The 26,758-nt window shown below is 41.7% G+C and overlaps 1 protein-coding gene across 1 annotated transcript in view; it reads right to left on the reverse strand.

Annotated features, from left to right (window-relative positions):
• The window catches only part of LOC126354878 (carcinine transporter-like), a 109,476-nt gene extending 83,209 nt beyond the window's left edge, over positions 1 to 26,267 (reverse strand). The window contains exons 1-3 of the mRNA XM_050004896.1: positions 26,197 to 26,267; positions 25,413 to 25,660; positions 6,308 to 6,532 (exon numbers count right to left, since the gene is read on the reverse strand). Coding sequence (XP_049860853.1) covers positions 6,308 to 6,532; positions 25,413 to 25,660; positions 26,197 to 26,211 — 488 coding nt within the window. The 5' untranslated portion in view covers positions 26,212 to 26,267. The remainder of the gene's footprint in view (positions 1 to 6,307; positions 6,533 to 25,412; positions 25,661 to 26,196) is intronic.
• Positions 26,268 to 26,758: the final 491 nt, after the last annotated feature.

A 26,758-nucleotide genomic window follows, 5' to 3' on the forward strand; every position in this document is an offset into this window, starting at 1 on the left:
AGACAGTCAAAAGTATTGTATCATTTATTTTAAACTCATTTCAACTCAAATCATTTGCTTTTGTTACACTGTGAACCTCAGTAAAGGTTTTGACCCAGCGAATCTCAAAATCCTGTTACAAAAGCTGTGGCAGTATGACTTTAGAAGCAAGATAGACAGCTTCCTCTAGTGGAATCTTACTTGAATGATATAAAACAGATGGTAGACTTTAACAGCTTAAGATCGGGTGCATGAATATCACGCACATCTTTCATAGGGATCTGTAATGGGACCTCTGTTGTTTAACATTTATATAAATGTTATTGCAAATGTGGTAAAATGTAGATCAGTTCTTTGCTTAGATGATATTACTTTTATAGTAGCATGGAAGGACTTTGATACATTAAAATTACAAAGTAGAGAACAACTAAGAACAGCTAATGATTGGTTTGAAATCAGTGAGTTAAGATTCAAACCTGACAAAACAATAAATCTTCTCTTGACTCTATGCAATATAGAAACAGGTAACAAATCAGCAAAACTCCTCGATATTCCCCTTGACTAAAGATTAACTTCGGATACACATACGAATTTTGTATATTACAAAGATAACAAGAATCACTTAATCATTGAGGAACTTAGGGTTTGTATAAGTGATAATACTTTACTTACTTCATATCATGTCTTCTTCTGTACACACATAACATATGGAGTATTTCTGTGGGGTATATAACCAAGAGCAAAGACAATCTTTATTTGGCAAAAAAAGACTATTAGGTGTACATTAGGAATTTGAAAGAGTAGGATTTATTGCAGAGTCCATTTTAAAAACCTGACAATACAGACCATCCCATCATTGTTAATATTCAGTTGTTTATTACACGTAAAAGAAAATCAACACGAAATAAATCCTACCACAGTCAGCTCCTCTACATGACACGTGACACAAAGAAACTGTATATATGCCTGCAAGTATATGATAGAAGAATATTGTACATGCCATAATGGAGACCTTATTCACTAACTCTCTTGTCTGTGGGAGTGTTAAAGTCTGTAGTTCTGATTTGCAGATATTTTAAGTAACATTCTGCATTTGACATTCTTTGTATAAAATGTTTATGTGTTTTCTATGTACTTGTTTTCAAGTACTCTACTTAGTGTATTTCTGTGTGATGGCATCAGCTGCATCGTAAAATGTTTGAAGATCAAATAAAATGATATGGTTTGACTTGAGTTGAAGACCTGCTGTCCTTATGATCTCCACTGGCATATGTGTTTCATGGGTGAATCTGAGTGGATTTTTGCAATCGACAAAAGCTTCACAGTTAAACTTATCATCTCGACTGATAACTGGGACTCATCTCGTCGATTGTATTGGGTGTAATGTCTTCACCGGCGAACAGCCATCCAGGACAACCTTTGTTATGTGATGTGTGCCCCTTGAAACAGCTTCTTCAAGCTAGAGCCCTGATGACGCTCGGTCTATGACTGCTTGTGAACCTTGCAAGACGTCCTGTCCGAGAATAATGTTACAACTACATGCCGTTAAAAAGACACATTAAGAGAAATGGGTTCTTTCGGTCACAGTTATTCTTGCAATACATGTTCTTGTATGCAGGAAGTGTTTCCGGTTTGCGACTTTCAGCACACACAGTGTTCTATAACAAAATGTGGTCTTAATTAGCTGACAATGATAAGCATTCGATATTATGGAAAGGAAACCCTGAGTCGAATAGCGCCTGGGCAGATTCTCCAACGGGATGACGTCAATGAGATTTCTTGAACCCATTGTTACTTGAACCCATTGTTACTGTCTTCCACAGAGGATTTACAACTGTTGTGGTCTCACCTTCGTAGATAGTGGCTTCAGTTTTCATGAATTCAGCTGCTGTGCGAGCATCTGGTACCTCACTGAGCATTACCTCTTGACTAATGACGTCGTCATTCTTGGCTTAGTTGATGTGTCAGTTCTGGCTGCCATAAACTGCCGTCTCTCTTCTTTTACTATCTGGCATACAAGAGAAACAAGGGATGCGGCCCGCGGCGATGCTTCCTCAATTATTTGCTGAATGTATTCCGATCTCTGTCTCCCTCTATAGCTTTTGCCCTCTACAGTTCCCACTAGTACCACGGATTGATTTGATTTGATTTTATTTTATCAGGAAAGCAAAAGCATTGGTCAAGCCCGCTGCTGCCCGCACCGAAAGAGAGTGTATTGTGCGGTATCGTTACCTGTATCTCTAGTAAAGACAACCAGTGCCCTTGAACAGTACAAAGAGATCCTTTACCAGTGCTTTACTAGACACAGTTTCTTCAGATCTAGTTGATCCGAATATTCTGTCTTTAAATCTCCAATGCCTCGCGTTCGAAGATCGAGTGTGATGCGGTTTCCTCACCCACACCACACATCCTATATTTGTGGTCTTCTTCTGTTATCTCCACTGTATTTTAAATTCCATGGTCTGTCAATAGTCCAACTATGAGCATCATTTTTCTCCAGTTCAAGCCCCGGATTGAGAGACTTCTCCTAGAACATGGCTTCGGCATCAGTACCTCACTATGTTTTTGCTTTTGGACCGTAGCCCAACATTCTACAAGCTGTCTCCTTGTCCACTGTCGTACTTTGATTTTGATCATCGGCTTGGTAACTGTCAGGACAAGTTCCGATCCAATAAATGGTGTCATCGCCCCTACCCTGGCCAACCTATCGGCTTGTTCACTACCACTAGTACAACGGAAGTCATTCCCTGACGTCTTAACACATGTCCTATCATCCTGTCCCTTCTCCTAGTCAGTGTTTTCCACAAATCCTTTTCCTCTCAGATTCTGTGCAGAACCTCTTCATTTCTTACCTTTCGAGTCCATTTAATTTTCAACAATCGTCTGTAGCACCACATCTCAAATGCTTGGGTTCTATTCTGTTCCGCTTTTCCCACAGTCCATGTTTCACTATCGTACAACGGTGCGATCTAGATGTACATTCTCAGAAACTTTTTCTTCAAATTAAGGCTCAAGTTTCATACCAGCAGACTTCTTTTGGCCAAGCACGCCTTTTTTTTGCCAGTACTAATCTGCTTTTAATGTCCTCCTTGCTCCGTCCGTCATTGATTATTTTGCTGCTTAGGTAACGTATTTCCTTCACTTCATCTACTTCTTGACCATCAATCCTGATGTTAAGTTTCTCGGTGTTCTAATTTGTGCTGCTTCTGATTACTTTCGTCTCTCTTCGATTTACTCTCAATTCACATTCTGTACTCAATGAACTGTTCATTTCATTCAGCATATCATGCAGTTCTTCTTCACTTTCACTCAGGAGAGCAGTGTCAACAGTGCATCATATCACTGACATCCTTTCACCCTGAATTTTAGTCCCACTCCTGAACCTTTCTTATATTTCCATAATTGCTTCCTCGTTGTACAGACTGAACAGTACGGAAAAGACTACATCCGTGTCTTAAACCCATTTTAATCCGAGCACTTCGTTCTTGGTCGTCGACTCTTATTATTCCCTCTTGGCTCTTTTCTATATTGTATATTAACCTTCTCTCCCTGTAGCTTACCCCAGCTTTTCTCAGAATTCTTATCATCTTACAGAATTTTACATTGTCGTACACTTTTTCCAGGTCTCCAGGTCGACAAATCATATGTACTCGTCTTGATTTTTCTTTAGTCTTGCTTCCATTATCAACTGCTACGTCATAGTTGCCTCTCTGGTACCTTTACCTTTCCTAAAGCCAAAGTGATCGTCATCTAACACAGCCTCACTTTTCGCTTCAACTCCTGTGTATATTATTCTTGTAAGTAACTTGGCTGCATGAGCTGTTAAGCTGATGATGCGATAATTCTCGCACTCGTCAGCTCTTGCAGTCTTCAGAGTTGGTGGATGATATTTTTCCAAAAGTAATGTGATTTGTTGCCACTCACACACCCTACACACCAAGGTGAACAGAAGCCGTATCCGAGAGACCAGTAATACTTAATTCGTGTCGGCCGGTGTGGCCGAGCGGTTCTAGGCGCTTCAGTCTGGAACCGCGCGACCGCTACGGTCGCAGGTTCAATTCCTGCCTAGGCCATGGATGTGTGTGATGTCCTTAGGTTAGTTAGGTTTAAGTAGTTCTAAGTTCTAGGGGACTGATGACCTCAGATGTTAAGTCCCATAGTGCTCAGAGCCATTTTTGAAGTTAATTCGTCCGACTCTTTTCTGCTGCATTTCATCTACATCTACATTTATACTACGCAAGCCACCCAACGATGTGTGGCGGAGGGCACTTTACGTGCCACGGTCATTACCTCCCTTTTCTGTTCCACTCGCGTATGGTTCGCGGGAAGAACGACTGTCTGAAAGCCTCCGTCTCTCTAATTTTACATTCGTGATCTCCTCTGGAGGTATAAGTAGGGGGAAGCAATATGTTCGATACCTCATCCAGAAACGCACCCTCTCGAAACCTGGCGAGCAAGCTAAACTGCGATGCAGAGCGCCTCTCTTGAAGAGTCTGCCACCTGAGTTTGCTAAACATCTCCGTAACACTATCACGGTTATCAAATAACCCTGTGACGAAACGCGCCGCTGTTCTTTGGATCTTCTCTATCTCCTCCGTCAACCCGATCTGGTACGGATCCCACACTGATGAGCAATACTCAAGTATAGGTCGAACGAGTGTTTTGTAAGCCACCGCCTTTGTTGATGGACTACATTTTCTAAGGACTCTCCCAATGAATCTCAACCTGGTACCCGCCTTACCAACAATTAATTTTATATGATCATTCCACTTCAAATCGTTCCGCACGCATACTTCCTCGAGTTGCTGGTACCGTGTTATGAATTCCTCAGCTATTGTAACATCCTTTACCAGAAGAGCTTTATATATCTTCTGCAACTTGTTTCATCAAGTATGAGGTTTTGTTGAGGCCTTTCATAGTCTGATTGACCATGTGGCACAGGGCGAAAGCATAACGTATATAAGACTATGTCGTTTATCATGATGTTGGGCCCAGTCCTTAAATCGCACTTCCGGGAAGTGAATTTGCTGTTGGTCGTCACCAAACATTTCTTCAGTACAGCCTGGAATTTGTCCCAGCTAAAGGGCTTCTCTTAGATTTTCTCGAACAACGTCTTGGCTGTGCAGTCCAATTAAAACAAGACGTTTACTAATCCATCTCCTCATCCCACATGTTGCATTTGGCGAATGTATCGGATCCTTTTAGTGATTTCGTTGGGTCCTGACATTCGTCTCCGGAACACGCTTATGGATCCCTAAAGTGCCGTTTAGGAATCTTTTGGTTACCCGAACATACGGACTTTGGGGGCTGTGCACAGCTGGTATTCCAGTTGCTGTTCGTGTAGACGACAGCTTATTGTTGGCTAATTTGGAACCTCGGTGATGTAGACAAAGAACCCGCTATCTACACCAAACAATGTCACATAATAACCACAATCAAGTCCAAATTCGTAAGCAGGATCATTAATGAAGTACGAGGGTGACTCAATGAATAATGCCCCAATCTTTTCTTTTTTTCTTTTCTTACAACTATTACTTAATAGGGTTTTTGGAAAACGTCCTTTCAGGCGCTTCAAATTTCGTGTTTCAGCTAGACGTATGTAACGCTTCTAATAATTCCGACATATGACAGGACTGTAATGAAGCATTAGGACGTCTGCGCAAGACAATCGTTTCAAGCAACGTGCTGTCACAATCTTCGCTCCCGACGTGGTGAGCTCCGGGAATGGCATTATCCGTGAAGACCGGTGCATCACGACTCGATCGTTGGCTCGACACTGTTTGAAGATGGTGAGGTCGTAATTCAAGGAATGAAAACATGGCTTCGGGTACAGGTTAATACCTCTTAAAGGAGTACCTGATTTTATACAGCACAGGGGCAAGGCCATAAAATGTGATTGGGGCTATGTACAAAAATAATACATGTAAAAGAAATGTTGACTGATACTGTCGTCAAATTCTAACTCTTAAAAATACAGATATTTTGATAAAATATTGCGGAGCATTATTTATTCAACGACATCGTATTAAACCAAGTACTGAAAGTAAGTTTATTACGAACACGAACGTACAGTCGGAACAGAACTCACATCGATGGAGAGTGCTGCTGTTAGTACTTACGTGGAATATTTCAGAGTATATAAACGTTAAAAATATAAAAAATTCCGAAGACCTTTCGGAAATATTATATACTAAATAACTGATCTTTGAGAGCGGTTGAAATGGCGACGTGCAGAAAACAAGACACTAACACCAACCCCCCTGTGCCACATCACATGCAGCAAAGCAATGTGTGGCAATACATTTTAATTGTGATTTGAGGTACTCACCTGTCACCAATGTAAAACATGAAAACTCCAACGGCGGTGGACACGACGTGGCTCACGGAATACACAGTGTTCGGGTACAGTTCCTTATCGCACACCCAGTTCCCTTGGGAAGCGGCAGTCACAGAGAACCATGTGGTGTCGTAGTCCCAGCCATGGATACAGGCCATCGTTTCGTTGTCTTGCCCTGGCGTCTTCATTAGGCATCTGCTGTACGCTCCATCTTCTCTACGAAAGTCAATTCATTTCAAAGGAACTGTTGATATGAGAGTACGTTTATGTTTTGGAAATACGTTTTGAGTAGCAAGAGTGTGGTTAACAACTTAAGAGTAGAATAGTCAAACATTGTTCGATTTCTGATAACAGAAAATGCACCTGACTATGCAAGAAACAGTTTGATAAGAAGCCAGAAATATGAAACAGCATAGAAATAAACGTGTTCTATGTAGCTTATAAAAATTACAGTATATTAATTTCCATTTCATCGTCACAGAAAATACAAAATAGTCAGTACAGTTACTGAGCTGAAGTGTCACCTCTCTTATTAAATTCTTTTCGGGTATATTCTTTTATGGTCACTAGAGACGACAGCACACTGTCGCATAAAATGTCTACACAACAATGTCAACGATCCGTAAGTAAAACGACAAGTAAATGAGTGAACTACTTGAAAAATATGAATGGTGGACTCCATGTGGTTCCCAAGTTGTAGAGCGACAGTAAACCATAAACTTACCAAATAAACAGCAATCAGTCGAAAAATCATGTTTTATTTATTTACTTTTGCAAATCATTTTCAACTGATTAACAGCTATCATCGGTGCTTTCAACGAATATGTGCCCTGAGTAGTAACACTGTCTTAAGCAGACGTGAAACATAAATAAATACATGTTTGACCTCTGCTTAAGTGTTAGGGCACATATTCGTTAAAAGCAGCGATGATGGCTGTTAATCAGCTGAAATCGATTTGCGAAAGTAAATAAATAAAACATGATTTAACGACTGGTTGCAGTTTATTTGGTAATTTTACTTGAAAAATGTAATAATTTTCTGGGTCACCGCATTTCAGAGCTCTAGCGGTAGATATTATTAAGAAAAATTCAGTAATAAATGCGAATGGCTATTTGTGGTTATCTAAGAGGATTACCTTCTCACTCACCAACAGTCTGTCGGATAATAATATAAGACGAAGTCCATACCATCCAGCTGATGGAGACAAAGAAGGTTATAAGGAAATTGTGACGTCTGATTCAAGTAGCTTGGAGACTTTAAGTCACATATATTATATTTACAAACAACCAATGAGGAAAGATGTGTCATCCGATAAGGAGGAAAGCTGGAACAGTATTTGTTGTACATGCTACAGCAGTGAGCATAGAACACACGTCAACAATTGAACAACCATAGGCGCATCTCTGAAAGACTAAGAAGAAGAGGGAAACGAAATTCTTCCACAAAATTAAGATCTGTACTTACTCGAATACGATGGAAACTTTCACTTAGGCAGAAACATACGTACATTAAAATAACATCGTAAAATACAGAAATTCTAAGAATTTCGTAATTGATTCAGGAATATAATATCCCACTGTCGATGGAGTACTGCGACACAAAGAAGTTTCAAGGGACAGTCATTCATTTATCGTCCATCAGAGGCATGAGGGTGATCACACATCAGTTAACAGTTCCGGCGTTACCTCAACGCGTAGCGAGACACCAGTAACGGGGTACCGAAGCAACATTTCCTCCTGAACTGTATTCCCAGTTGTGAATATGAACCGCCTCCAACTGCATAAAGGAATGACGATAGCGACAGTCTGTGCTGCAGGGGGACTCGAACCCGGATTTCCCGCTTTACGCGAACGCTCACCTTAAACACTTCTTTTTTTGCGTGTGCCGAGATGCTATCCTACATCTTTCGACTTCAGAAACCACAAAGTTATCTTATTACTGTAGCATTTTTTTTCGGGAAGGCGGGCAGGGAAAGGAGGGCGGGGCAGGGTGACGGTGAGGGGTGGGGGGGGGGGGGGATGGAGGGCGGATAGGGCAGAGTGCATAGGGGTAGTAACCGGAGGCCTGGCCTCGGTATCTCCCTCGCTCTCAAAGGATTGGGAGTGGTGAGGGGAAATCATTAGTGGGACCGTTTACTTGTTCTTTATTTTAATTTTTTTACTGTATCTACAGTACATGCAACTAGCACCGCGTCCTGCGCTAAGGAAACAAAACATTCCTATGCCGACGCAACGTACGAGTACATGGGAAACGGAAACTGTACTTCGTAGCACGGTGCAGAAGGGTGCACCATTGCTCTCCTAACGCTTGATCGTCCAGGTATGTCTTCATGCATGTCGTAGGTTATTCCACCGATAATCGGTCGTGTTCTCGTCAGCTCAGTCAATGGGTATCTTCTTCTACTTGTTGATGATCTATCTGGATGGAGGGTCGCATAGTACACTACTTAAATAACTAGAAAAATATTGGCTGTATCTTGGGTTCCGTACAATCCTATAATAAGATTCTTGTAGGTAGCTCCAAAGACCAATATGTCTTCAGCCACAGACCCACGTGTGCTTTGGTTTTAATGTGCAAGAAATCCAGCTGATCCGGAAAAGTAGGAGCCGAAATGCGATATATTCCGCTGTCACTCGTATAAAGTACACCAAATTTTGTTGCACCAAGCACCATACATATTCTGCTCCGCTACATCTGAGACTGAGCTCATTCGTGTCGGGTACTCGGCATACCGCGCATATAGACGAGTCCGCCATGTGTGTCTTCTGGAGCTGTAACCTGTTTACCGTTGACTGCGATGAACCATGTTAAACGGATTTTATATCCAGCGTACCCACTTGCATTGTCCGCCACACCATCATGCAACTAACTTTAGGGTTCTTCGCCTCCACGACGTTTGGTGGATGCCTCCGTCGTAATACGTAATATATGGCCCGCGCCGTCGCCTGTTTCGTCGTTGGTAGTGCGATACAGACATAACTGCTTTCAAAGCAAAAATGACCGAAAGAGTAGAAAGGCAGGGGTATGTCTTCCATCGTCAGGAGGGACGTAAGGGAGGGCGGAGCCAGGGACTCAAGCGGCTACCAGTCAAACTTTCCGGGCAGCTTGATGTGCGAGCTGATAAAGAGAACCACCGCTCTGCCATGAACATCTTCTGTCTGGCGGAAGGGCCAGTGTTTCATAACTGACTTTGAAGAGCATCTCGCTACATACGTGTGCTCCGAATGCCGCTAATATACGTCGAGTCATTAGTAATGGTACTGGAAGTACATGCACTATCTGTGGAACGCGTGGCGCTAAATAAGTACATACCAAGTGTGTCCTTTGAAGAACATCGAACTCTCGCACATGAAGATTGGCGATCTTGACTCGAATTCGTAATAGCAAGCTGCGGTAGTTAAGGGCCGCAGTGTGCCATATGTCAACGTGAATTTCTGCTCCGAGGCATTTGAGGCACCAGTAAGTTGTATGGTGTTGACACACGTTGGGGTCAACTCCTCTCCTATGTTCACGGCTACCATTTATTGACATTGAGACAGCTGCCGGGAACCACACCATAAGTGTCAATACAGTCTAGTGCCCTGGTTACATCATCACCGTTCCTGAGCTCGAGAACCAAGTCGTCTGCATATGCTATACTTCGAAATGTGACGCCACGTAACGTTAATGCGGTTACGGATCGACGGAGCCCGCAAAGGAGCAGCTCCAATCTCAGGGTGTAGAGTAAGGTTGTCAGGGGGTAGCTTTGACGCACCGATGTGGAAATCTGGAAGAACTGTGTGAGGCGACCATTGACGAGCACCCTGGAGGTCGCCCTTCGGAGGAGACGCATTACGTTGTCTATGAATTGCTATGGGTAACGCATGTGTTGAAGAACGGATGTAAGGAACAACTGATCAACCAGATAAAACTCTACAGGGACTCCGTGGGAGTCAGGAGACTTATTTGACGCCCCTTTACTTATGGCGTCGATAACTACTTATTCCGTAATTTCGTCCAATAATTTATTTTGTAAATACTATGGATCAGTGCCATAAACCAGTCGTGAGATCCCTGTCACCATCGTTGGGTTGGAACATTGGTACAAATAAAGTATGGCGTAGTGGTCGGAAAAGGCCCACACTGCCCAGTGAGGAGATGGCCGTCCGCAGTACTGATGGCCTGCATTAGCAATCTTCGTCGTAGTTTAAGTTCTCGGATGACGTGGCACATGGTGGGTCGTTCTGCTGCAATTCTGTTGTGTGTTTGAGCTCGAACGATTCTCCCTTCGAGGTGTCGAGGCACACGGGCTACAATCTGTCGTTCCAGCGTGAGTGGCAGGGAGACACATTCGCGAAAGATGTTGAAGTACAAATCTGGAGTACACTGCCTCCAAGCAGCTATCTCGCGACCATGCTTAAGCAAGGTTCTTTGTAGGTTCTGTTTGGTAGAGAAGCGAGGTGGACGAGGTTTAACTTCCAGGGATGGTGGCTACGCCAAACTCGTTGGCGACGAAGGGTGACGGCACATTTCTAGACCTCGTGATCCGAGAAGGCTACAGGCCACACATCCGTGTCGCTCATCGTTGCCGTGAGAGAATGGGGCGCGTCAATCTTATCGACATGACTAGGCGAGTGACTCGCAAATTAAGTGAATCCAGGCCGATTTCCATGGACATGTTTTATGCATCTACCAGCTTGTGATCGCTGATGAGTGCCTCAAGTTTGGGGCACGGTGATTGGCGCAGTACGTGATCCGTAAGTGCCTCGACGCTATAGCACCAAGTCGTTCCCTGCCCTGAAAGAGCAGTGCTACTTCTTCCGAGAAGAAGAGCGATCATTCGTGACATCCATCCGCTCCGGTACGGGTGTACACATTGAGAAGCTGAACACTTAACACGGTTACAGCCATTCTATATTTCCAACTCGAGGCCCTCCCTGAGGAGAACTGCGTCACCGCTGTTAGTTGACGAGGCGTCGAACAAATGAGCCATATAACTCTACATACCCGGAAAATCATCGATGAAATCTCTTGGAGGTAGACAGCGCCGAGTTCTGGTGCATTGAGCATGTCTTGGAGCAGCAAAAACTTCTTACGTATCCGAATGGTGTTAACGTTGATGGTCACTAAGCGATACGTATGTAGATTATCTCCTGCAATGTGGACAGGCACCACCGTCGCCCTAAATGTCGTGGCTTGTCATCTGCAAACCATGTCCGCGCCGTCATCTGCGGCTGGTATGGAGTGGCCAAGGTGTGTGGGGTGTCTACTCTCATCCACCACAGCAGGCGTGCAAACTTCTTCAATGTCCTCCGCCCAAGACCCATAAGTTGACCGTGACTCCAGCAGGCCACTTACGAGCTGGATGGCCGCAGTTGAATCCGCAGGCGTTTCCTGCTATGTGTCGGTGAAGGGCGACGTTCTCGTTATCGTTTCTGCCCAAGGGACCCGAAAGGACTTCATCCATGTCTCCTGCGTCGTCGGCTGTCCAGTCGTCAACCGGAGAAGACGACCACAGGAGACAATAGTCGGAGGGTGTACGACATCTCTTTCTATATTCCCTCAATGACCCCTGTTTGCGTACGTGGGTTTCCTTCTTCGAATGAATGTGTGATTACAGCACATAAATTCCTCAGGGAGAAAATGAAGCAAACCTAGTGTACAGTACCATTCAAAAATGTTCAAATGTGTGTCAAATCTTATGGGACTTAACTGCTAAGGTCATCAGTCCCTAAGCTTACACACTAGTTAACCTAAATTATCCTGAGGACAAACACACACACCCGTGCCCGAGGGAGGACTCGAACCTCCGCTGGGACCAGCCGCACAGTCCATGACTGCAGCGCCCTAAACTGTTCGGCTAATCCCGCGCTGCTGCAGTACCATTCTCTCGTCTGAATCTCTCTGTGAAGTCTATGCGCGACCAACCTCAATCTGAGACGACTCTTTCATTGTGTCGGTCAGTCCTGAACATGCTACTTGGTGCGCACTCTGATTTCTCTGTCTTCCAAGAGGTTCTTCGTCTGTCATAATGTTCGACCGTGTCACCCCTGTGTAATTGAGGGGGGAGGGCTGTTTTCGTAGGGGTTCGCGCCTTTTCACCTAATGGGATTTGTGTAAGCCGACGTTGGATACCCGTCGAACGTACAAGACCTTCCTGGCCACAAGAACGCTCTGGTTACTGGTGTCAGAGACGCACCATTCTTAGGTTAGTGCCAGGATTCAGGCACCCTGCTTAGAAAGAAGTGAAAATAACACAAGAGCAAAAATGAATGGCTCAAATGACTCTGAGAACTATGGGACTTAGCATAGGAGGTCATCAGTCCCCTAGAACTTAGAACTACTTAAACCTAACTAACATAAGGACATCACACACATCCATGACCAAGGCAGGATTCGAACCTGCGACTTAGAATCGCTAGGCCACTCCGGCCGGCAACATAAGAGCCCCACCTAATGTTTTAAGAATGCACCGAAAGGTAAGGTTAGCTTATTTGATCGGAATATTAGAGGACTGAGTTACATATAAAACTTACATATAAAAGATAACATTATTTCCAGCTTACTCACGTAGAACTAACGTGAGAAAGGAGGAGTTGTTACATATATCAAGACAGAACACAAGTCCAGAAACAGTAAAACAATCAGATTGTGTAGTGATCAACACACAGAAGTGCGTGCTTGTGAATTAATACTGAAAAAATGTTCATGTTTAATTGTAGCTGTATTCAGATCCCCTTGGGAAATTTTGAAATATTTTTGAGGAATCTGGATTCCTTAATGTGTAGTATCTGACACCAGCAAGCAGTTAATAGTCCGTGGTGACTTCAATGTTGATTTTCTAGCGGATTTTGATAAGAAAAATGATCCGGAAACCTTATTTGAATACTACAATTAGATCTCGGTTATTAACTTTCCAGCACAGGTGGATAAAGACAGTAGAACCCTAATTGATGATGTTTTCTTTGTTGAAGCTTAAAGCAAGAAAATAACTGTTACCCAGTAACAAATGCTCTCTCTGATCATGATGCACAGTTAGTTACGGTAAATACCACACTGTCTTACAGTTTAGATACTCCTCAGTGGCAAACAGTTAGAATAATTAATGACTCCAGGACGAATGTTTTTAAAAATAGGTTACAGGAGATGTCCTCGGAGGTCATTTATAATGAATCAAAAGCTAACATGAAATTTAATCTATTCCATGATAAATTCATATCATTATTTGAAAATTACTTTCTACATAAGCTAATCAGAAAGAACACTAAACAGCCATGTAAAAAAACATTAATCACTAGAGGGATAAAAGTATCTTGTGAAAGGAAAAGGGAAAGATATCTTGTGGCATGAACGAGTAGAGATCCTGCAGTAGTTGCACTCTACAAAAATTACTTAAAATTACTAAGAATGGTTACATAAAAAAAATCAAGGAACATGCACATAATGTTATTCCGACAACAGACTTAAGGCTGTATTGGAATGTAGTGACACGGGAGACAGGAAAACCAGTCACAGAACAAGGCAACATCATTATTGAACTAAATGTAAAGGCTGTAAATGAGTCACAGATATCAAGTGCACTTAATAATCATTTCTAAAACGTAATAGAAAGTATAAGGAAAAACAGTTCCAGAGCAAAATCACAGCACTAAGTTGAAAATGTAACATTCATGAAACTGAATCATATGTATGTATTAACCAACTTGTCCTCCTGAAATAGAGAGAATTATACAATGTCTCATCTGGTTTTGATGGTGTTCCCAAGAGTACTACAGATCTGTTCCAGTGCAATAAGCCTATTCTTACACAAAATGCGTAATACATCACTAATTCAAGGCATTTCGCCAGAGAGACTGAAATATGCTGTTGTTAAACTCCACTTTAAGAAGGGTGATAAGAGAGATGGCAATAATCATCGATCTGTTTCACTATTGGCATCATTCTCTAAAATTTTTGAAAAAGTGATGTATTCTATTATAGTATCACACTATAGCAACAACAGTATCCTTAGCAAATCACAGCTTGTGTTTCAGAATGGTTGCTCTATTGAAAATGAAATAGTGCCGATTGGTGTTCCCTGCAACATCTCGCATTTGACTGCGAATCACACTATTGTGCTACATAAATTGATGTTTCGTAGGATTGATGGTATACCCAACCAATGGATAATTTTATATCTAACCAAAAGAATGTAGAAAGCTGTACTCATTAATTCAAGCAATATAGTCCAGAGACGTAATTCTGATTGAGGAGGAATCATGTGTGGGGTTCTCCGAGGTTCGGTCTTAGGTTCATTACTATTCCTCAGATATGTAAACAGTCCTCCGTCTAATATACAACAAGCAGGATTAGGTCCTTTTGCAGACCACACTAGTATTGTTATCAATACAAGCATACACACAGAAACAGAAGAAATGGTAAACAAAGTTCCTAAACATATAGTTGGCCGGTTTCTGCGAATGGTCTGACCCTCAGTTTTAAAATATATAACATATTCAGTTCTGCATATTAAGTATGGGCACTACAACAAAAACATGTGTAACACATGTTGAGTAAATAATAAATAGGGTCGAAACGTCCAAATGCTTAGTGGTTCATAATGACGAGAAATTAAAGTGAAAAAAGTCACACACGCATTTCGGGACTCCAATAAATAAATAAATGAATAAATTTCAGCCATTTTTGCGCTTAGAATCATTGAAAATCTGGGGGAGAGAGTAAGTTGGTATATTTTGCATATTGTCACTCGATAATGTCGTATGAAATAATGTTCTACAGTAGCTCACATGTAAAAAAAGAAAGCCTTTATTGCACAAAATCGTACAAGAAAAATAATATGTGGCGCTTATCCGGAATCATCTTGTAGACATCTGTTTAAGGTACTGGGCATTCTGACAACTGCTTCACGGTATATTTTTCTCCCATAAAGGTTATTGTAAATAATCCCCTACAGTTGAAAAGAAACAATGCTATACGTAATTACAGTGCCACAAGGAAAAGTGGCATTAATACTTCACATTGACGCTGTCTTTGGCATAAAAAGAGTTAAACAATGCTTCAACAAAAATTTTTGGTCACTTATCCAGTGGTATAAAATGCCTGACAGACAGCGTAGAAAAATTTGAAAACAATCTGAGAAAGTTACTTCTTGACAATCCCTTCTATACCTAGAATACTTTCTATTATTGTAATTTGTAAAAGATTATGGGTAGGAATTACTAAGTACCTTCAAAAGATTTTTTTTTAATTTTATATTTCCGAAAGAATATTACCTCATGCTTACTGACTTGCAAATAAAATGCCTGTCTGTACGGGAGTAACATTAATGGGATGTACGAGTGCAGGTGTAACATATGGACGACGACATATGGAAGTTTGGGTCTGGCCGGATAGCCGAAGGAGTCTACAAGGACAGGGTTCTGTATTCATATATAAGATACATCTTTTATATTTAATTCAGCAGAAGCGTTTTAAACTAGCAGTTGCCTTTTTAATAGATCGCTGAAAAGTTGTGGTAACGTTGAGGACTTATTTTGTGCGCAGATAAGAAACTGTTTTTCTAGCCAACCTGCAATAAAATAGTTCTATAGAGAAAAAAATGTGGTTAAGATAACCACTCGCGCAAAGCAGGAAATCTCGGTTCATGTCTCGGTCCGGCACAGATTTTCACTGTCGTTATTGCATTATGCAGCTGGAGGTGGTTCACGTTCGCAACTGTGAATACACTTCAAGTCTTTCGTAGAGACTGCAGTGGCTGCAGTGTCTGTTCCTTCAAATATGAATACATGTCCGAAGGAACGTTGATCGTACTTCTTCACACCACAGGCACTGCTGTATCGCAGTATTTCGTCAGCAGCTCATGCGTGCTAACCGTCGCTAAATTGAAAAAATCAAGTACACACAGGGACATTATAAACACACAAGCTCGTTCGACAACCAGCAGCGATGAGTCTGGCGGTCAGCTCAGCGGCTCTGCGTCAAACAGCCTGCTTCAGGCAACAGCCGATCAAGCTACTTGAAGTCCGTGGTTCGATGCCGCCAGCTTGTCCACGGAATTTAGGAAACGTGGCGAGCCTTCACGTTGTGGCCACCGGACGTGCTAAAAGCGGCTATCCTGCTTTACAGTCGCTGTGCACGCACCATCCGGTCCCCACCACGTGCTTCATCAGCTTACTTGCTTCAGCCAAAGGGCTTCTAGTGTACCAGATACGGAGGCAGTGTAGATAGAGGCATGGCAGTACCCACTGTACAAGGACATGCACCTCTGTCTGCTCCAGCTGTATGTGATAATGTAGAGTTTTTACACCTGTGTAGCTGCAGTGACGCTCGACTTCAACAGATTCCTGTCTCCTCGCCCACCGTTCGAACACGTAACGCCCGCGTGGGACAGCAAAATGGTTCAAATGGCTCTGAGCACTCTGGGACTTAACATCTGAGATCATCAGTCATCTAGAACATAGAACTACTTATACCTAACTAACCTAGGGACATCACACACATCCATGCCCGAGGCAGGATTCGAACCTGCGACCGTAGCGGTCCCGAGGTTCCAGACTGAAGCGCCTAGAACCGCACGGCCACAGGGGCCGGCCATAATATTCTGATCAGGAACCCATCTCCGGAAACGTACCATTTCCGTGCTACAGCAGTTCGAAAACATGTTTGCTAGATGGGTGTACAACAGGGTAGCCATGGTGGGGGCTGGTTACGTCGGATCTGCCGGTATTATCTGACGTCTGTCCTACCTCTCTGACTTGGTTCGAGCCTCATTCACGCGCCTGTAAGTGTCAAAGCAACATGGTTGAGTCATGGTTTGCTAAATACTCTCACATGATCCAGAATCGCGAAGCCCATGGTAATGGAAGAGCTTCTCGTCACCTTTATCAAGATCGTTCTCCCCAATGACTGACTCCATCACATACCCTTTTCGCCACAATCACGCAACTTCTTCGAGAAAAGCATAACTTCACCGTCAGGAGGCGTGACTTTAGTTCTTCGAGGAAATGCCTCACATCCAAATTGGAAGAAGCCGTACTGCATCACGTTGAAGAAAAACCGTGAAGAGCATACGAGCAATTTCTCTGGCTATTAATGAGGGAATTGTAAATCAGGTTTAGTACTGAGTCACACCTCATCAACTACATGTAACTCTGGTTGTTCCAGCAACATGTTTTCAAATGGTTGTAGCACGCAAACGGTATGTTTCAGGACATGGGTTCCAATTCAGAATATCATTTACTCATTTCGTTCTACAAGTCCTAGACGTTTGTAATGGGAATTTCCAAACACCTTGTATATAAATTACACAATCAATCACTGCATTCAGAATGAGATTTTCACTCTGCAGCGGAGTGTGCGCTGATATGAAACTTCCTGGCAGATTAAAACTGTGTGCCGGACCGAGACTCGAACTCGGGACCTTTGCCTTTCGCGGGCAAGTGCTCAACCAACTGAGCTACCCAAGCACGACTCACGACCAGTCCTCACAGCCTTTCTTCTACCAGAAGCTCTCCTGTAAAGTTTGGAAGGTAGGAGACAAGGTACTGGTAGAAGTAAGGCTGTGAGGACGGGTCGTGAGTCGTGCTTGGGTAGCTCAGTTGGAAGAGCACTTGCCCGCGAAAGGCAAAGATCCCGAGTACGAGTCTCGATCCGGCACACAGTTTTAATCTGCCAGGAAGTTTCAATCACTGCATTGTTTGTAATTTAATGGAGACTACTTTAATATTTTCTGTTCGACTTATGCAGGTACACCCTAACACATTAGTTTCTTTTTAAAAGTACCACCGCTAAACGAAAGAATTGAAACGGAAAATTTTCCAAAATGGAGCCATTATCTCCCTTAGCGTCGCAACTTGTTCGTGGAACTGTTACAGGTATGGGCTTGAAAGAGCGAAAGTGAGACTTCTGAAAGACTTTACAGGAAAGTATGCTACTATGGCATGAGAAAGCCATTTAACATTCATTATCGAATGACACTGCATCTGTCCTTTGCTCCCTTTGCGCACTTGGCTACCCCTTCCCTGTCCCCTCCCTTTCGAACCTCAAACACTTCAATAGTAAAATTACATAAATCATGGTTAAAATTATCTTCTGAAGCCTGTACTACTAACTTTGTGTATACTGACACGACGTGTTTTTGACAGAATGCTGTCATCACCAGGTTATTTATATACCACTTGTTAATAATAGCTACTTCTGCAGTGTTACGTTTTTTTTTTTTGTTTTTTAGTGGAAGAAGCAGTGGCTAATTACCTTTATCAAAAATAATACGTTTAATTAGTGACTGTCCCATTAACAGAGTAAGTAACACTGATTGAGTCAATAAATACTGAATGACGGAGCTTAAAACATGTGCCATTATGCCTGCACAAAAAATATCTCTACTCATACGGTGATATCTTAGTAATTGAAGTAGTTATTAACTTACCACTTGTGAATCTTTTACACACTCTATGTACTCCACTGTCACCAGTATAAAAAAAAGTGTGAAGTAATAGTATTGTGTAGGTTCTTATTAGCTGTGTGCCAGATGATGACATATCCGCACAACAGGTAATTAAAAATATCCTTGAGAACTTTTAAATATGCTGCATACTGAATGCTGGGCAGTGGACAGTCTAAAAGGCGTCGTGCCAATAAACTTTGGAAAATAGCTGTGACACAATTTCAGAGCATAATTTCACTGGTAACCCGACAGAAACTGAAATCAAAAACACCGCAGTAAAAAAAAAAATTAAAAAATCCCTCTAATTGACAACTGACTTACATGGTCCATTCACATTTATGTGACCGCCGTCTACGTTTGATGTCAACGTGCCATAACCACTCACAGATGGCTGGGGGCAGCACCAGCAGTGGAGGTTATATAAAGCTTGACAAGGAGACGTGGTAAGCAGCCCAGTCGTCGCCGCAATGTGAAATCGGATCAATCTATCTGACGTTCATTGATTTCAGGGGCAATGGTGGGAGCTATTCAGGCTTTCGGTAGGTGTCACGTTAATGTGACTGGTCAGTGTATAGATAATAGTTAGGCACCTGATGAAAGTAGCATGAAGCCTGAAAGGCCTCGTGACAATAACTTTGGAAAATAACTGTGAGTGAAGCTGAAAAATTTTATTTCATACAACTGAAATAAGTTTTCACTAAAAGCAGCACTCAATAAGCGTTACTGCTGCATGGCCTTATAGGAACAGGAAGCAATATGATAAGAATGACTAGAGCGCTAAATGTATCTTCTTTGATTCTCAGCCCACATAACCAACGGTCGTACTGTAGGCTCATCCACGTGGAAGATTTTTGTCTCTTACATTCAATTATACACTGACGTGTCAAACGTTATGAACAGCTGATTAATAGTCAGCTGATCCACCTTTACAAGGTAAAGCATTTCTGCTTGGTGTGCATTTGGCAACTACTGTACTTGGTAGTATTCCGGAGGTGTGTGGCGCCATCTTTCTACTCATACGAGGGGTGTTTGAAAAGTCCGAGCAAAAATAAAAACTATCTACATGTTTTGGGTAAACCTTTTTTATTTTTCGACATAGTCTCCTTTTAGACTTATACACTCCGTCCAACCCTGTTCTAATTTGTTGACCCCTTACGAATAACACGAATTGTCTAAGTCTGCAAAATAGCTATTAGTTGCTGCGACGGCCTCTTCGTTTGAATAAAATCTTTGTCCCACCAGCCATTTCTTCAAACTGGGGAACAAATAGTAGTGCGAGGGAGCCATGTCTGGAGAACATGGGGGATTTAAAACGAGTTTTAATCCTATATCCAACAATTTTGCGACCACAACTGCTGAGATGTGTGCTAGTGCACTGTCGTGATGGAAAGGGACTTTTTTGCGGTCCAATCACCGGCATTTTTCTTGCAGCTCGGTTTTCAGACGGTTCAATAACGATGAATAATATGCACCTGTAATAGTTTTACCATTTTCCATAGTCGATGAGGATTATCCCTTGCGAATCCCAAAAGACAGTCGCCATGACCTTTCCGGCCGAAGGAATGGGCTTCACCGTTTCGGTGCAGATTCTCCCTTGGCAACCCATTGGTTAGGTTGTTGTTTGGTCTCAGGAGTATGGAAGTATCCATTTTTCACCCACAGTGACGAAACGACGCTTAAAGTCCTTCGGATTCTCCCTTAACAGCTGCAAACTATCCTTGCAACACTTCACACGATTCCGTTTTTGGTCAAACGTGAGAAATCGTAGAACCCATCTTGCGTATAGCTTTCTCAGGTCCAAATGTCTATGCAAAATATTATGTACCCGTTCATTCGAGATGCCCACAGCACTAGCAATCTCACACACCTTACCTCTTCTGTCATCAATCACCATATCGTGGATTTTATCAATGATTACTGGAGTCGTAACCTCCACAGAGCGTCCAGAACCTTCAGCATTACTTGTGATATGGTCACTCCGAAAATTTTGAAACCACTTATAAACTGTTCTAATCGAAGGTGTAGAGTCACCGTAATGTTTATCAAGCTTCTCTTTAGTCTCCTGAGGCGTTTTGCCTTTCATAAAGTAATGTTTAATCACCACATGAAATTCTTTTTCGTCCATTTTTTGACAATCACTCGGCTTCCTAGATTCACACGAATTCCAAACATAAAAAAATAGACCAATATGGCTGAAACTTGGCGTGCGTTCCGTGCAAAGATGCTACTAACTAAACATACCTCGATACGTGCTGGTGGTGCCATCTCAAGGACTTTGCACGGACTTTTATAACGCCCCTCGTATATCATGCTGTTCCGGTACATTAGGAGCCTTTAGTTTGTCAGTGCGGTTGCCGCTTTCGATAGGGTCACAGATGTTTTCCATTGGGTTTAGATCATGCGAGTGTGATCGACATGACACCAACGTGAGCTCGCCGTCATGCTCTTCAGAATAATATCGAAAGATTCTGGTTTCGTGATATCGAAAGTTATCCTGCTGGAAAGCACGAAGGGATGCAGGTGGTCCGCAATAATGTTGTAGTCCACACCAGTCATGGTGTCATTGATTACTGCTACAGATTCCACTGAAACACGTTAATATCCCCATGACACAATACTTCTCTGCTTGCACAACGCGGTCTATGCGCAACCGTTCGCCTCAGTGAGCCCGGACGTAACTCATTTTCCAGCGACACGTTCACATTCACCGTCGCTCTAGTATTAATGATCCTTTGTCCGCTCCTACCATAGTTGAAGATGTCGTCAGGTCTACATGGGACCACGTAGTTGTTATCTGCTGTGGAGCCACATGTTTAACTATGTGAGCTGAAATGTGTCCTCCGAAAAACTTATACCTGCACCATAATTATACTCTGTCGTTCCGTCTGCCACAGATCACCGTCTATCGTGCTTTTACAGGTGGCGAGCTTCCGACTTCCACTTTCAGGGATGATTTCACCGTCCTCCAACTAGTATCCGTAGACGTTCTCGACAGAACGCGAAGAGCCCACCAGCTTCTCCATCTGCTAAATGCTCTTTCCCAGTCAACGAGAAAAAATTAGTCGTTTCTCAAAATCTATTATACTGGCAGATGTCCACATTTGTGTCCCGCATCGCCGCTACAACGATTCCCCACTCGTCTCTGCTCCGTTTACCAACTTCCCCTACCTCGTCCGACACATCCCTCTCTGATCCTACAGTAACGCAGAGTGCGCTACGCATTGCCACAGTTCTCTCCCCACAAGTTTTCTCTGTGCATTCGTCGTCTACATTCATTCTCAAGGTTTACCCAAGGCAAGGATTATTACGAACATTCCCTTTCCTTCCAGCAAAATTGTGCCCGGGATAACGATATCGTCTTTTGGGTAGCAGTAGTGAACAATCGGCACAAGGCAGTAAAAGTTGTAATTTTTGGCCTAAATTTGTTAGTTCTGTCTGATTTTTGGCTATTGATTACAACCTGGCCTCTTGTACAAGAACTGTTGCAAGATGATATTTGAGAAACAGTTACGTACATGTTTTGACCAGACCCCTTATGTTGGTGTGCTTGGTTTGACTAAATTATTCTGCTTGCACTTTCAGTTGTTTGTTACCTAAGATCGTGAACCACACAGTTCACTACTATGCAATATATTTGTTCAACGTAACAGTTTCTTCTACTTGCGTGCCACAGTCCTCACAAATTTTTCTTCCAAGCCCTCTCAAAGCTAATTCGTCCCCTAAAACGTTGTACGACCTGCACTAAATTAAATGTAAATCGGTGCTCACCTTCACCCGTTCACGAATTTCAAAATTCATTTCTTTTATTTTCAATTAATAAAATTTTGTTTCTTAACTTCGCCAGTGAGCTTAGAGGCCCAACGACGCAAGAGATTAACGAATCCGTTGTGGAAGTGAGTGAGACTTGTTTGGGCGGTTCATATTGCGTGAGACGATGTTTGAGTGTGGTACACTGTGTCGTAATACTGAGAAAAACGTTACTGTACCTTACAGCACATGTTCCCCTCAGTGGAAGTCAGAATAATTGTCTCCTGGACAAACATTTTTTAGAATAGTTTACAAGAGACGACCTGGGATGAATTTAAAAGCGAGCCAAATGTTGACATAAAGTTTAATCTGTTCCATGATAGATTCATATCATTATCTGAAAGAAGTGCCTTCGTAAATTAATGAAAAGAACAATTAAACAGACATGTAAAAAACCATGGATCACAAGAAGGATTATAGTATCTTGTGAAAGAAATACGGAAATGCATGTATTGGCAGCAGCAAGTAACGCTCTTACAGCAGTTGCAAACTACCAAAACTACTCAGAAGTGCTGTGAAAAGTCATTGGAAGTCAGGTGTGACACATTATGTCAGAAGTCAGTAATGCTTTCGACGTGTAAAGCCTGTATACAATGTAGCGAAACGAGAGACGTAACAAAAACTCACATAAGAATGTATCTATTGACTTAAATGGTAAGTCTTTAAAGTATCAGTCACAGGTAGCAGGTATGTTTAATAATTGTTTCATTAATGTAGTAGAGAAAATGCAGAGAGAAGGTGTTCAAGATGGCAGTACGTTGCAACCCATGTAAAATTTAGTCACATGGTTGTCTCACTCATTTTCATTTCTCAAGTTAAGAAAATTGTATATACAACAAACATGATTAGTTATTTTCGCAGATGACATTTGTAAGTAATCAATAGAAACATGCGTACAGCATAAGAAGAAATAATAACTAATGAGTGTTTTTCTACAAATGGTCTTTCTCTCAGTTTCAGAAAGACACGGTATATTTATTTCTGCACGTCTGGTGTTTCTGCACCAGTGACAAATGTAAAACATAGTGAGGAAAACACGACTAGAGTGGAAGCATAAAAGTTTTAGGTTTCCACCTTGAAGAGAATTTAAACTGGATAAAAACGTTTTTGAACCATTGAAACAATGAAGTTCAACCACATTTGCAGTTCACCGAGCGAGGTGGCGCAGTGGTTAGCACAATGGACTCGCATTCGGGAGGACGACGGTTCAATCCCGTCTCCAGTCATCCTGATTTACGTTTTCCGTGATTTCCCTAAATCGTTTCAGGCAAATGCCGGGATGGTTCCTTTGAAAGCGCACAGCCGATTTCCTTCCCAATCCTTCCCTAACGCGAGCATGCGCTCCGTCTCTAATGACCTCGTTGTCGACGGGACGTTAAACACTAACCACCACCAACCACCACCACATTTTCAGTTCGCATTATTGCCAATCTTAGGGAGAGACAAATCAATAAGTTAGAGTATTCCACCTATTTTTATTAACTAATATTGTATGGAACAATGTTCCGGGGTAACGCATCTTCAAAATAGAATGTTTTCATTACTCACAAACATGCTGCAAGAATAATAGGAAGTCCTTTTTGATTCCTGCCTCATAGTATAATTTTTCCTTGAAGAGGATTATTGTGAATAACCCAAACAGCAAAAAAAAATTACAACGTCAGACGAAAAAATGTCTCTGGCATAAAAAGTGATGCAAACCGCTGCCAGGAAAAGTTTTGGTCACCTACCAAGGAAAAAAGTTTCTGAGATACAGAACAATTAAATTTGAGAACAAATTGCTGAATTTTATTCTTGTAAAGTCCTTCTATGCCGTGTAAAAATTTCTGTTTGTGTGATGTGTAAAAAGTGATGGGTAGGAATTACTCATTCACGTATGTATAAAAAAAACACACAATTTAATGCTCGGCATAAAACGATATTTACATATGAATCGATAATATGAATGTAAAATGACTAGGTCCTCAACATTACATACAAGAGTGTAAACGATATATAGAACTTATAACTAATTAACCAACTAATACACTAAACGTCGAAAGCAGCCTGTTGTAGAAGCTAAGAGTCAGATGACAACAGGATATAAAAAGAGGTTTCACCCTTTCTAAGAAGTCCATACCCCAAATGGCCTTTTCAGAAACTCCCGAACTCATCTTAGAATAAATACCAAAATGAACATTGAGACTTAAATTTAACTTTCAGTATCAATTTGTAGGTATAATGTAACAATATTTACTGAGACAGGGTACGTTCAGTTGTAGAAAGAAAACATAACGCAAACATAGGAGGATTCAGTTTATTGCTTTATCGGTTTCAGTGTTTACACATTGGTTCTAACTAAAATCTTCAAATTTCTCATACGCTTAATTTATATTTTCACTGTCCCTTACAGAATGAAACTATCAGTAAGATCACAGCAAGCGTATTTAACACCGAATGTAGCCTGCACTGAGCCTTCCCCTCCCCAATCCCAATTCGGATTTTAACACAACATCGTTAGCATTTCAACCAATTCTTTTGCTTGAAAATATTAAGTATCCAGCGTTTCCAATTCCTACTTAATTTCAAACAAAACTGAATAGAGCATTTCGCTTTATTTATGTTACAAGTTCGTCAAACAAATATTGTCATTATTCATTTTACAGTCCTCAATGTACCGTTCATCCGGGACCCCTCCGTTTCTCATCTCAGTGAAAAACACTTTGCTGGCCCCTCTTATGTTTTAATGTGTAATTCTGCCGCTGATTTATTAATGTATCCAAGAAGTTGATAAAACATTGTATACTGTTAAATCATTCAAGTCCAGATTTTTGCTGTGTAGTAGGTACAAACGTTTAAATAAATAAAACGAGTTAGTTACTTACTTTGGAATTGTGAGATTCTTCCACATTTCCACTGTTAAATTTGTAGATTCTCTTCCTGGAACGTGGCACCAGTGTTCAGGTACTGTCAGAGCAATTATCTTGGCATATGAAGACATTGTCGAAAATAATATTGCCATGAAATTGAAAATGATATTCATTTGTAACTGGAACTTTCCATCACTCCCCAGTTCTTCTATTATATCTTCAAACTTCGTATTTTCATTAATGATATTGTGTACAGCTGCAGCCTGAAAAGTGACACATTCACAATGGCAGAATCCTGGTATTTCTCCTTCTTGCTGAGTTTTATGTAAGCAATCGTACTCAATTTTAAAAATTGTTTTTAGGATTCGATTATTATTTATACTGGGAAGACTTTTTCATGAAATACTTGTACTTCAATTAAAACGTCCAGCGACATGGTGCAGAAATAACTGCTACAACGGAGCGAGACGTTTTCTGTTCTGATCCTGCTAGTAACAGCCGCTTAAAAATACAACACTGACGGCAAACGTTTGTTCAAATCAGTTCCCCCTAGCATGACAGATTTTGATATTTGTGAAACATGAGTAGAGAAAGAGAAGTCTCTGAAAACCAGCTCCAGCAAGTAAGTCACATTTATTTTCGACCAGAATATAGCAAAGTAAACGTGGTAGGAGTAATAGTAATGATAGTAAAGGGATAACTGTCTTAGTTACATCTCTGTTTAGTATGCAACAAACGTTACTATCGACTGAGGATTCCGGCAGGTCATTTGGACCATTACCTCACAGAACCAAAGTACCTTGTATTCTGCCATAATGAGGTCTGCTCCCGCCGTCGTGTACGCAGGTGCACTGCATGGCTTTTGCAGAGCACTACACTCTACACACCTGGCTAATTGCTACTGATAAGCTGAACTGACCACCGAGTTTTACAACCACGTTACGTGTGATGGAAATTGCTGCGACAACAGCAGGGAGATAGTTGGGACAGCGTAGGCAGGCGTTGTGTGCTGCTCTGACCTCAACACCTTTCCGTATCAGGACGCGGAACTGCACGAATTCATGAGAACATATGATGCCTGTTTTTGTCAGGGACTATTTTCTACCCAAATAACTTCTTTGTTGTTTCAGTTGTACGCTCTTTAAATAGTGACACATCCGAGACAAGAAATACATATCGCTTTTATCATATTTTTCCATAATATAAACATGAAAAATCAGAAATTAATACAAAGCAACAGTCTTTCAACATCTGTGAACTTTAACATCAGCATGCGGAAAACTGCCTGATCACAGAAAATACAATTTCGACAGTTGCGAAGTCATTATACAGGGTGTTACAAAAAGGTACGGCCAAACTTT

Source organism: Schistocerca gregaria, chromosome 3, assembly GCF_023897955.1.
Source record: "Schistocerca gregaria isolate iqSchGreg1 chromosome 3, iqSchGreg1.2, whole genome shotgun sequence".
NCBI lineage: Eukaryota > Metazoa > Arthropoda > Insecta > Orthoptera > Acrididae > Schistocerca > Schistocerca gregaria.